General features: G+C 44.1%; 1 protein-coding gene across 1 annotated transcript in view; it reads right to left on the reverse strand.

Moving 5' to 3' along the window:
- Positions 1-12,616: 12,616 nt before the first annotated feature.
- The window catches only part of RXFP2 (relaxin family peptide receptor 2), a gene marked incomplete at both ends in the record, with an annotated part of 66,092 nt that continues 65,292 nt past the window's right edge, over positions 12,617-13,416 (reverse strand). The window contains one exon of the mRNA XM_080661055.1: positions 12,617-12,876. Coding sequence (XP_080517181.1) covers positions 12,617-12,876 — 260 coding nt within the window. The remainder of the gene's footprint in view (positions 12,877-13,416) is intronic.

Below are 13,416 nucleotides of genomic sequence, written 5' to 3' on the forward strand. Positions count from 1 at the left end.
GCAGTCAAGGCTAGAGGTGGCCCAGAGCTAGGGATCAGACAGGGAAAAATGCTCACAAAACAGGAACTGACTCAGCCAAATATAAATCCCCTAAACATTCAAAGACATCTTGAAGAAAACTCGAGCCATTTACAACCTGGGCTTGTGCCCTGACTGGGGAATTGAACCTAGGACCTCCTGGTGCATGGGATGATGGTCAACCAAGTAAGCCACACCAGCGTGGTGAGTTTTTAATTTTAATGAGTGCATTTTCTATTTAAGAAGTTGTTTTTAAAGAGACTCTATAATAGGGGCTTGTATTTTATGCTTTCAATTTCTTTATTATTTCTTGAATATTTAAAAATGTATTTTATAGACTTTCTTAGATCTATTACTTGAAGTTTTGTTTAATTTTGGTTCTAATCCCTTTTTTTGTATTGTGTTTGTTGACTCCTACTTGTGGTAGATTTTATCTCTTCATGGTTCATTAATTTGGATTATGAGCTTGTCTTGTGTGAGACATTACTGGGTCTTGGACTCGATTCCAGGTCAAGGGGACATACCTTGTTTGCAAGCTTGACCCCTGGCACCAGTCAGAGCGTGAACAGGAAGAAACCAACTGATGTGTCTCTATCGGGTGAGGTAACATTCTGGAGATGTTTCTGAAGACTGAGTTGGGGACATATGTTCTAGAGAAGTTGGTCTTTGATTCTTTGGTTCTTCCATTATCTCAGTTATCATTAGCCTAGGATTAATATTTAGGTAAATTTCTTGGCTTTGAAGTGTATAGATCACAGGAAGACTAAATCAGTAATGGAAACCCACATGGATTTCCAAGCCACATACACATATTAATACACACTCATATTTTTTACCATCTCCAAGTTTAGAAATAAGAAAATAAATTTTGCTAAAATTATATGTGAATTATAGGAAAATGGGTTCTGAATATATAAAGGTTTTTGTGATGAGTGAAATTTATGAGATTAAGATATATATCTACTGTTTGTTGAGTAATTAATGAATTTTGGTCTGTTTTGAAATATATATTTGTTCAATTAAAGCTTTCAGTAATTTTGTAAGGTGGCTATTATTTTTTTTTCATTTTAAAGATAGGTAAATGAAGGAGAAATGGCATCAGAATATTTTAGTCAAATGTCACCTCTTATTGAGGATGTCCATTGATACTGCTCCTGCTCAGGCAATAACTCACCCACTTCCTAATTTATTTATTTTTCCTACAACTTCTCACCCTGTAGGACAGTATAGGTTTGCTCATTTCTTTGATTGTTTTTTCTCCCATACACCCCACCCACCAACTCCCCAAGAATCTAAGTTCCATTAAGACAGGCAGTATTTTTTTTGGTCCATGTGTTTAATACTAATTTTTTTTATTGAGTTTGGCATACCAGAATATTGTCTAACACAATAAAATATTTGTGAATGAATGAATGACATATATGAGATTCTCTGTGCTTTCTTATATGTTTTCTTATATGCACCATTCCACTTCTGAGCTCTAATTTATGAATCAGTGACAATTGTTTTGTTCTTAGTCCCTTAAAGGCCTTTAAAAATATCGTTTATTTTTTTAACCTAGTAATGTCCTATGTAGGTGAGGCTGCCAAATATATTAATTCTAACATTGTGAGGTATTTATGTGTATATACATGTAAAAGCATGCACTTATGAATAAATAATGCTTGACCTCCAGCAAAATAAAAGCTTTGTGAAAGCCTTTGGCAGTCTGTAAAGCACTGTTCAGATGTAAGGTGTTTCTATTATTATTCTGTTGTTATATGATGGTAGTCAGACAGTTAGACCCTTATCGATTTAAGGCACTCACAGCCAGCTGAGAGCATAAGATAAATGTAATCAATCAGTCTGCTTCCTGATGTACTGAGCAGAAGAATCCATCTTGTCCTCAATCTGGCCTTACATCTACTCCCCAAACACTGACTATACAGGGAGATACAAGACAGAGACAGAGAGAAAGAGATAGAGAGAAATCCAGAGGGACAAAGAGACAAAAAGAGGGAGAGAACGCACAACAAAAGATAGAGAGAGGACAGAAATGGGGAAGCCAAGAAGCAGATTTAGAGAGAGACAAAGAGGTGTGTGTGTGTGTGTGTGTGTGTGTGTGTGTGTGTGTGTGTACAGAGCAAGAAAAAAAAGGGCAAGAAATGTTAGCAAAAAGTTTGAAAGAAGAAAAGTGGAGAGGAAAAGATGCTAAAATAAAGAGGAGTGTTCTGTGAATTATATGTGGGACCTGATCTCCAAAAGGCAGCTCTAAAGAAGTCCTGAAATTTTCTTGCCAAGGCTGTTTCACTGGACTGTCAATTACCAGCCCTTGGAGATGACCTTGTTCAATAGCACTGTGTCTGGCTGCAGGTAGCTGCATAAGCCTGTTTGTTGATTGACTGGATGAATGACTAAATGAATGAATGAATGAATGGTAACAGACATTAGAGGCATATTCTTGTTCTTTGGAGTGATTCACTTTCCTTTAGAGTCATACATTATGTCCAACGGTTTTCTTATTAGCTGACAAAGAGCAAGGCAGGGCTCACAGAATGGCCATGACCCATGGTTGTAGGGCAAAGGGCAGGGCTTATGGCAGGCAGACATGATTGTGAATCTAAATCAAACCCACTGCTGAGTGGGTTTAGAGTCAACCCCTACTCAGGACAAAACTTTGAGGCTTTTAAAAAATATTTGAACAATGATTTAAAAGAGGTAGAAATGAAAAAGAGAAGTTGAGAATTGGATGATCCTTGAACATTATGTAAACTTTTGGTTTCATAACCCATGTGGTCATTTAGCAAGTGGTTTCATCCACATTATGGATCTTCTAAGAAATAGGACAAGACACAGTTTATGTGATATGATCTTTTTGTTTTTAATTTAATAAATCTTTATTGTTCAGATTATTAAAATTGTTCCTCTTTTTTCCCCTATAGCTCCCCTCGACCTGGTTCCCACCCCCCCTCTGCCCTTACCACCCCGCATTGTCCTCATCCATAGGTGTACGATTTTTGTCCAGTCTCTTCCCGCACCCCCACAACCCTTTCCCCCCGAGAATTGTCAGTCCACTCCCTTTCTATGCCCCTAATTCTATTATATTCACCAGTTTATTCTGATCATCAGATTTTTTTATTCACTTGATTTTTAGATTCACTTGTTGATAGATATATATTTGTTGTTCATAATTTTTATCTTTACCTTTTTCTTCTTCTTCCTCTTCTTAAAGAATACCTTTCAGTATTTCATATACTTCTGGTTTGGTGGTGATGAACTCCTTCAGCTTTTTCTTATCTGTGAAGCTCTTTATCTGACCTTCAATTCTGAATGATAGCTTTTCTGGGTAGAGTAATCTTGGCTGTAGGTTCTTGCTATTCATCACTTTGAATATTTCTTGCCACTCCCATCTGGCCTGCATAGTTACTGTTGAGAAATCAGCTGACAGTCGTATGGGTGCTCCCTTGTAGGTAACTAACTGTTTTTCTCTTGCCGCTTTTAATATTCTCTCTTTGTCTTTTGCTCTTGGCATTTTAATTATGATGTGTCTTGGTGTGGTCCTCTTTGGATTCCTTTTGTTTGGGGTTCTCTCTGCTTCCTGGACTTGTAAGTCTATTTCTTTCACCAAGTGGGGGAAGTTTTCTGTCATTATATCTTCAAATAGTTTTTCAGTATCTTGGTCTCTCTCTTCTTCTGGCACCCCCATAATTCTGATGTTGGTACGCTTGAAGTTGTCCCAGAGGCTCCTTACACTATCTTCATGTTTTTGGATTCTTTTTTCTTTTTGCTTTTCCGGTTGAGTGTTTTTTGCTTCTTTGTATTTCAAATCTTTGACTTGATTCTTGCGATCCTCTAGTCTGCTGTTAGATCTCTGTATATTTTTTATTTCAGTCAGTGTATGCTTAATTTCTAGTTGGTCCTTTTTCATATCCTTGAGGGTCTCGCTAAATTTATCGGCCTTTTCTAGAAAATTCTTGAAAAACCTATAACCGTGGTTTTGAACTCTATATCCAGTTGTTTGCTTTCCTCCATTTCTTTCATTTGTGACCTGTTTCTTTGTCTCCACATTTTGGCTGCTTCCCTGAGTTGATAGAGTGGCTTTGTGTGCTAAGTGTCCTATAGGGTCCAGTGGCTCAGCCTCCCCAGTTACCTGAGGTGGACACTCTTGGAGCACCCCTTTGTGGGCTGTGTGCATAGTATTGTAGGTAAGCCTTGATTGTTGTTGGTATCACTGGGAGAAATTGACCTCTAGGCCAATTGGCTGTGAGGATCAGCTGTGTCTATGCTGGGAGAACTTCCGTGCTGGAGACACCCTTATGAGACAAGATTTGCAAGAGCCTCCGTGCTCAGCTTGAATGGGGCGGAGTCTCAGGGCGGAGCAGACAGCATTGGTTTCCCGTCAACCCTGCCCTAATAGGCCCCTGTGTCTCAGTGTCCTCTGTTAATCTCTGCAAGCACCTCTGAGAGAAAGCCGCCCTCAAGTTCCGCCCACTGCCAGACAGTCCAGTTTCTCCCCGAATGAGTCTGGGTCCCCAGAGTCTTGCCCGGAACTGGAGTTCAGTGCAGTCAGGAGCTTTTGTCTCCCTTCTGCTTTAGAAAGCCAGCCATGTACTCAGTTGCCCGCCCTCTCTGCTCACGCGCCTCAGTACCTCTGCCTTCCACAGTTCCTCTGAGTCTCAGTGTGCTTTTCTCTTTCCTGACAGTCCAGTTTCACCCCGTATGAGTCTGGGTCCCCAGAGTCTCGCCTGGAACTGGAGTTCAGTGCAGTCGGGAGCTTTTGTCTCCCTCCCACTTGAGAAGGCCAGCCGCGCACTCAGTTGCCAGTCCTCTCCGCCCGCGCATCTCAGTACCTCTGCCTCCTGCAGCTCCTCTGAGTCTCAATGTGCTTTTCTCTTTCCTTCTAGTTGTAGAATTTCCACTCAGCCAGTCGTCTTCCTGTGGTTTTGGATGATGTCCATTTTGTCTTTTAGTTGTAGTTTTGAAATTGTTGTGCGAGGCAGCAGTTTAGGTGTTTACCTATGCCGCCATCTTGGTTTCTCCTATGTGATATGATCTTAAGGAAACTCAGTGACAGAGAATGGAAGAGACTTAAAAGTAATTTGTCTGAGGTCTTGTACGTAGTTGATGGCTGAACTAGAACTATGGCACCAGCCCCCTGATTACTGATCCTGTATTGCCTTGCCCTTCAATGTGAGTTGTCTGTAGCAAGGAAGTATACAGCTTCTATTACAAAACCACTTCTGAATCCAACACTCCAGCACAAGGCACTCAGAGAATTGGCAAATAGGTTAAAATTTTATTGGTTACCAGATGGACCAAAAATAATTTCTCCTTGTATTTAAACTAGTTATAAGTTTATAACTCAAAATAGTTATGAGTTTTCTCTACTACTAGAGGTAAGAGGTATCACCATTGGTCACAGCCAGGCTGTTCAACAGCAGGAGGTCCCCATTCTTGGAGATCTATAATGCTGTCACTTGGCCTTGTTGTTTTCTGTTTCTTCATTTATAATTTATTTTTTCCAATATTGACAGGTGGAAAAATTACCTAGAGACTATTATAATGAAACTAGAGGCCCAGTGCACGAAATTCGTGCATGGGGGGGTGTGTGTTCCTCAGCTTAGCCTGCACCCTCTCCAATCTGGGACCCCTCACGGGATGTCCGACTCACATCCCTCTCACAATCCAGGACTGCTGGCTCCCAACTGCTCACCTGCCTGCCTTCCTGATTGCCCCTAACCACTTCTGCCTGCCAGCCTGATCACTCCCTAACCACTCCCCTGACTGCCTGATTGCCCCTAACTGCCCTGCCCTGCAGGCCTGGTACCCCCCAACAGCTCTCCCCTGCAGGCTTGGTCCCCCCCAACTGCCCTCCCCTGCAGGCCTGGTCACCCCCAACTGCCCTTCCCTGCAGGCCCGGTCACCCCCAACTTCCCTCCTTTGCCGGCCTGGTCACCCCTAACTGCCCTCACCTGCAGGCTTGATCACCCACAACTGCTCTCCCTTGCAGACCTGGTCCCTCCCAACTGCCCTCCCCTGCTGACCATCTTGTGGTGGCCATCTTGTGTCCACAAGGGGGCAGGATCTTTTACCAAATAAGGGCAGCCATCTTGTGTGTTGGAGTGATGATCAATTTGCATATTACTCTTTTATTAGATAGGATAGAGGCCCAGTGCACAGATGGGGGCCAGCTTGTTTGCCCTGAAGGGTGTCCCGGATCAGGGTGGGGGTTCCCTTGGGGCGTGGGGCGGCCTGGGTGAGGGGCATGTGGTGGTTTGCAGGCCAGCCACGCCCCCTGGTGACCCAAGCAGAGGCCCTGGGGTCTGTGATTTATTTATCTTCTATAATTGAAACTTTGTAGCCTTAAGTGGAGCCAAGCCTCTTGTTCACTCTGTGGCCACAGCCATTTTTGTTGGGATTTATTTATTCTATCGAATAAAAGTGTAATATGCAAATTGACCATACATCTGCTACACCCACAAGCCACGCCCACCAGCCCATCAGGAGTGAGTATGCAAATTAACTCAACCAAGATGGCTGCAGCCATGGAGAGAGCAGGAGGCTTGGGCTTCCTGGGCAATGGAGGAAGCCAAGCTTTCCACACACTCTGGTTGGCCCAGGCCTCCACTCAAGGCTACAAGGTTTCAATTATAGAAGATAAATAAATTCCAGCAAAAATGGCTGTGGCCACGGAGCAAGCAGGAGGCGTGGCTCTGCTCAAGGCTACAAAGTTTCAATTATAGAAGATAAATAAATCCTAGACCCCAGGGCCTCTGCTTGGGTCACCGGGGGGTGTGGCCAGCCTGCAAACCACCACAGGCCCCTCACCCAGGCCACCCTATGCCCCAAGGGAACCCCCACCCTGATCCGGGACACCCTTCAGGGCAAACCAGCTGGCCCCCACCCGTGCACCAGGCCTCTATCCTATCTAATAAAAGAGTAATATGCAAATTGACCATCACTCCAACACACAAGATGGCTGCCCCCATGTGATTGAATATGACTGCCCCCATGTGGACACAAGATGGCCACCAGAAGATGGCCAGCAGGGGAGGGCAGTTGAGAGGGACCAGGCCTGCAAGGGAGGGCAGTTGCGGGCGATCAAGCCTGCAGGTAAGGGCAGTTAGGGGTGACCAGGTTGGCAGAGGAGGGAAGTTGGGGGTGACTGGGCCTGCAGGGAAGGGCAGTTGGGGGGGACCCAGGCCTGCATGGGAGAGCAGTTGGGGGAGGGGGAACCAGGCCTGCAGGGAAGGGAAGTTAGGGGTGACCAGGCCTGCAGGGGAGGGTAGTTAGGGGCAAACTGACTGGCAGGGCAGCAGTTAGGCATCAGTCAGGCTGGCAGGAGAGTTGTTAGGGAGTGATCAGGCTGGCAGGCAGAAGCAGTTAGGGGCAATCAGGAAGGCAGGCAGGTGAGCAGTTGGGATCCAGCAGTCTTGGATTGTGAGAGGGATGTCTGACTCCCCATTTAGGCCCGATCCCAATAGGGGTCTTAGATTGGAGAGGGTGCAGGCTGGGCTGAGAGACACACCCCCCCATGCACCAGGTCTCTAGTCTTCTATAATTGATACTTTGTAGCCTTGAGTGGAGGCCTGGGCCAACCAGCATATGCGGAAAGCTTGGCTTCCTCCATTGCCCGGGAAACCCAAGCCTCCTGCTCACTCCGTGGCTGCAACCATCTTGGTTGGGTTAATTTGCATACTCGCTCCTGATTGGCTGGTGGGCGTGGCTTGTTTGCATATTACTCTTTTATTAGATAGGATACTTTGAGTAACAGGTCTCAATCAGCTTCCAGGACTTTTGAAAGTATTTCTCAAGGATTTCAAGATTTCTTACTGAAAATCAATTGAAAAGGATAATAGTCTAATTTCATTTCTCTGGTGCAGAAATAAATATTATCATTATTAAATATTCATCTTCTATCTTTCATAAACAGAATATCAGCCAACTGATTGCAAATCGCAAGCTATTAGAATTCAGTCTTATCCCATTTCTTGGCATGCTGCTGACTAGCATATACCTTCCATTTTTCTGTGACATATGCTGCCCATTTCTCTGACACATGTGACCTTTTGCTTCTCTTCATGTCCTCTGCTCCACAGTGAGAGCATGGACATTGTGTCTAAGTCTTGGTTCATGTGCTTGGTACTCTTCAAGAATGGAGACACTCATTTGTTCTAAGATTGAAATACTCTATGTCTGGAGTCTATTTTTTATTTGTGCACCCTGTTTTGGGGGATATGTATTAGGAAATAAATTTTATGATGATCAAGGATTGGCAAAGAGCATTTAATAAAGTGTCTGTGAATAGAGAAAATACATTGGGGAGTGACTAATCCTAGACATTGTTTTTTAATGAGAAGGGATCATGGACACATTAAGTTTGAAACCACAGGAAAATGTAGTCAACAGGTGGTAACATTATTTGTAGAATCCTAAGGAGAAGATCTCAGTGTTATAAGAAATATCTCACTTGATCAAAATAAGGGAATTCACATGATGTGTTTAGGCAATATTAAGTAGTAACAGGTAAATTACCAAGACATCTGTGACACAACTCTAAGATTCTTCCTTTCCTGGATGCTACTGAATGAAAGGCATCCCATCCTATATAATAAAAAGGGATATGCTAATTAGCCCAGATATGCTAATTAGTCATGACCAGTCAGGCGCTTAATAGTCACGACTGGTCAGGCATGGCCTAGGAGCAGACCCTCTGGGGGCGCGCGGGCCTGCGGTGCTGCCCAGCCCAGAGGCCGCCAGGCTGAAAGAGTCACTGGAGACTTTGGTTAAATTCAATAGTTAAAATCACTATGCTCTGTGAGAGCTGATATCCTCAAACACTCAGGACCCTCAATCGTACAAATTAATAGGAAACAATTGCATAATGCTTTGACCTAATTGTACACACTTTAGTATCGTTTACAAATTATTCTACATCCTTCAAGTAAATTCAGCAGCTGACTGAGCAGAGCCAGTGCTGAGAAGCGTGCGGCCCGGCTCTGGCAGGTTCCTGTGGAGTGCAATCTCCACACAATACAACGGGCGCCCCAGTTTCATCCCTGGTGATCTCATGCGTGTTAGCTCAGGGCAGCAGGGAAGGAAGGGAAAAGGCATCATGCAGGGCAGCTCTGGCGAGCAAGCAGAAGGAAACCATGTCTGGCAGACACTCCCCTGCCACCCCCTTCAACGTGTAAGAAGAATCAAATAAACCAATACAAACACCCCCTCCCCTGCCCCGGAGAGATCTGGGACTGAGGGGCGTCCGCCCAGGCATTGCATACCTGCTTCCCACCCACTTTATCCAATGGACAGGTTAGGGGGTTAAGGGGAGGAGGAGGAGCCTAGCAGGAAGGGGATTCCCTGGAACAGCACCCCTGCCCTCCCTCGGGACCTGACCTCTCAGAGCACAGGGCCTGACCCTGCCCCCAGCAGATTTGCATATCCCAGACCTTCTGGTACTTCCAGGCACTGGGCATTCCTGTGTCTTCCCTGCCTCCCAGCCACTGACCCTCACTGTCTCCTACCCCAGAAATACTCTGTCCTTCCAAACTTTTGGTCTTTATAGCCTAAAAGCATGGTGGGCTTAGTTGCTTCTCCATGGATTTTATTTGATAAGAACCCAGCGAAGTTGCTTAGTAACTGAGCTGCTCAGACTTCATCAGGGACAACGAATGACACACTCGGCTTTGATAGCAAAGCAATCTTATTCTTTTATTTTTTAAATATATTTTTATTGATTTCAGAGAGGAAGGGAGAGGGGGAGAGATAGAAACATCAATGATAGAGAATCATTGATCGGCTGCCTTCTGCACGCACCCTACTGGGAATTGAGCCCACAACCCAGGCATGTGCCCTTGACCAGAATCGAACCTGGGACCCTTCAGTCCTCAGGCTGAAGCTCTAGCCACTGAGCCAAATCAGCTAGGGCAAGCAATCCTATTTTTAAAGACTTGATTTTTGTCATGAACAAGTGGATTTGAATCATATCAAACCAATATACATTTTTTAATGAAATGTCCCTTCATTTCTACGAATGCAATTCTACTTTAAAGCTTACGTTGTATAATGTATACTAATAAAGGGTAATATGCTAATTAGACTGGACGACTTCTGGACATCCATCCAGATGTCCTTCCACACAAAGCCATGGTGGTGGGGGCCAAGGCAGCAGTGGTTAGGGGTGACCAGGCCAGCAGGGGAGGGTAGTTAGGGGCAATCAGGCCAGCAGGCAGGTGAGCAGTTAGGAGCCTGTGGTCCCAGATTGGAGAGGGTGCAGGCCGGGCTGAGGGACACCCCTTCCCATGCACAAATTTTGTGCACCAGGCCTCTAGTCTATATAATAAAGAGGTAACATGCTAATTGGTTCTAACAGTCACGACCAGGCTGCATGAATACAGGAGCTGGTGGGTGGGGATGGGGGCAGGGACTTGTGCCATCGGGACATGAGGCTGCCACAGGGGGCGGCCCCCCTGGTGGAGCCGTGCGCAGGGCCACAGTGCCACCCAGCCCAGAGGAGGGAGTCAGGACAGGGGCGGGGCCTAGGTGGAGAGCTCTCAGCACTTTTGCGCCGGGGTCTGAAGGCACGGAGAGGAAGGAAGAACACATAGGCAGTTAGGGGCTTTAGGCTAGGAGGGGAGAGCAGATAGGCAGTTAAGGGGATCAGGCCAGGAGGGGAGAGCAGTTAGGGCCACCAGGTCAGCAGGAGAGCAGTTAGGGGCATCAGGAAGGCAGGAGAGCAGTTAGGAGCATCAGGCAGGCAGGTGAGCTTAGGAGCCCCTGTTCTGGATTGTGAGAGGGATCCCAGATTGGAGAAAGTGCAGGCCAGGCTGAGGGACCTCCCCCCGTGCACGAATTTTGTGCACCGGGCCACTAGTCCTATATAATAAAAGCCTAATATGCTAAGTGTCCAGTCATCCATTCAACCAATCAAAGCATAATATGCTAATGATATGATAAGGCTGCTCAACTCACTATGACGTGCACTGACCACCAGGGGGCAGACAGTTGACCGTTCGACCAGTTGCTATGACATGCACTGACCACCAGGGGGCAGATGTTCCAGTTGGTAGGTTAGCTTGCTGTTGGGGTCCGGCTGATCTGGACTGAGCTAGATGGGCCGGACACACCCTGGAGCCCTCACGTGGTTCCTCTCCGGCCCTGATCATGCACCGGCGGGTCCCTCGGCCTGGCCTGCACCCTCTCGCAATCTGGGACCCCTTGGGGGATGTTGGAGAGCCGGTTTTGGCCCAATCCCGCAGGCTGAGGAACCCCACTGGTGCATGAATTCGTGCACTGGGCCTCTAGTTTAACCTAAAATACTGGTGTTCTCAGTCAGCTATTTACATTTCATCTCATGAAAGGAACTCAGAATGAATTAAACAGTGAAGAAATTAAGTTATTGCCACATGCTTTGTACAAAGGAGGAAGAGAAAGAAAAATGTTGTGTGTCTTATTTCTGAAGTGCTGTCTCCTAACTCTATTCTCTATCAAGAGAAACATGGGTAATAGTCAATAAACCATCTCTGTGGTCTTTGTTAAATTTTAAATAATACATGGACAAATGAGAAATATAATTTTATTTACCTGATTTTTTTTTTTTACATACAAACTTTCAGTATAAAAACATACTCAGGCCTTCACAAGTACTTTTCATGTTCAAAAGACAAATCCAAAATTACTGGCCTTTTTATTAAAAATTATGGGAATTTACCTGAATGAGCAAATGGTCCTATCAAACCATTATTCTCAAATCTCCTTTAATACTGCTATATCTGTGTTCTATGAAGTCAGAACTTGCTATCAATAGAGATACTTCTGTAAAGAAAGCATACTTAAACAATATTAAAATGTAGTTTTGGGTGGTTGGAGCACTCAATTTTATTTATTTGTTTTACAGGCATATTACCCTTTTATTAGTATAAATTATACAACATAAGCTTTAAGAAAACATTAAGAAAAATGCCTTGTTTGAGATCTCAGCACTTCTGACATGAAATAAAAGCCAAGATTGTGAGAGGTGCTAGGCTTTGTTGGTGTGCCTCTGTGGTCAAAGTTCCACATGGTAACTTTATATGAAGGTGTTTTTTTTCAAAGGTGTTACTCCACTGACCTGCATAGGGCAGGACTTGAGGTGAGTGACCATCTCAGAAATCCTTTCCTATCTGAAATGCTGATGATTTCACTGAAGAAGCAATAAAAGAGATGTTAGACGTATGGTATGTTACTCTGGCCACACTGGAATTAGATGTGTCAATGTCTTTATTTTATGGATAGTGCAACTCAATTTAAAAGCAGACCATGCAGTGCCAACATGTGGGCATTAACTGGTAGCTTGGTAGTATTAACTAGGTGGAGACCAATTGCATATCAATCTTCTGTATATGGATTCATGTCTCACTTCAAGAATGTAAGGGTGAGTGGAAACCTTAGGTACAATTCTTACCACAACTGGTAAATAGTATGGCTGCCATTGGACCACAGCACCAGAAGTCGTTCTACTGTATTCTCCATGCAGGGAGGTTTGCTGTTGGTAAAGATGAAAAGCATTGCCGAGTCATCTTCCAAATGCAGCACTTTTTAATAGGTAGTCCATTGGAAGTCCAGTGATCCCCAACCATTACTAGGACATTGGTTTTGTTATACTGTCTCCAAAAGTTATTTTGTTCAAAACCCCAAGTTTAAGGGAAGAGGAGTCATCTGTCCATACAATGGATGTAGACAAACTTTTATTTTTAGTTTGGAAAATCGATTTTCTCCGATGCCTGTGTAGCAGCTGTTTCAACTTGTCCTTGAAGAAGCTGGTTGTGAGTGTGTAAAGGATTGGGTTCAAGGCGCTGTTCACTGGCAGGAAAAAAATGACTACCCAGGAAGTGATTGTGCCTGGATAAGGAAACAAAGTGTGAAAAACAGAAGTTTTTCATAGTGTGTTAATAAAATTTTGTATACCTTGCTATTTTTTAGCAGGCTACCTCATTCACTTAAGTTTTTTCTCACTATCTCTTTATTGGAAGGGTGTAGGAGCCATAAATTGGATGACCTACCATGTAAAAATACTTCATAAACTATCAGTTCATATATAACATATTTTTCTTTCTTTATAGAAAAATAAGAAAGTGAGAATAATTCTTAATCAGTGTTCAGGAAACTTCTGGTCCAAGGTCAGATTGGACTTTGGTCTTAACTTCAGTCCTGGAGGCTTTATTGCACTCATATTCCAGCTATCCTATTCAGAAGGGAGTCTGACAATTTGAAGAACAAAAACCAGTACATATCCAAACTTAACGAATTCCTTTTGTGTGAAGCCTTACAAATGCTAGTAGACTATACTAGGGAAAGATGCCACAAAAAGTTCTTTGTGAGGAGAAACTGGGAACTAGCTGAGCATTTTTAGTTGAATGAGCATTAGTTAAAAATACTATA

The sequence above is a fragment of the Plecotus auritus genome, assembly GCF_963455305.1.
Source record: "Plecotus auritus genome assembly, chromosome: 3".
In the NCBI taxonomy this organism is placed as follows: domain Eukaryota; kingdom Metazoa; phylum Chordata; class Mammalia; order Chiroptera; family Vespertilionidae; genus Plecotus; species Plecotus auritus.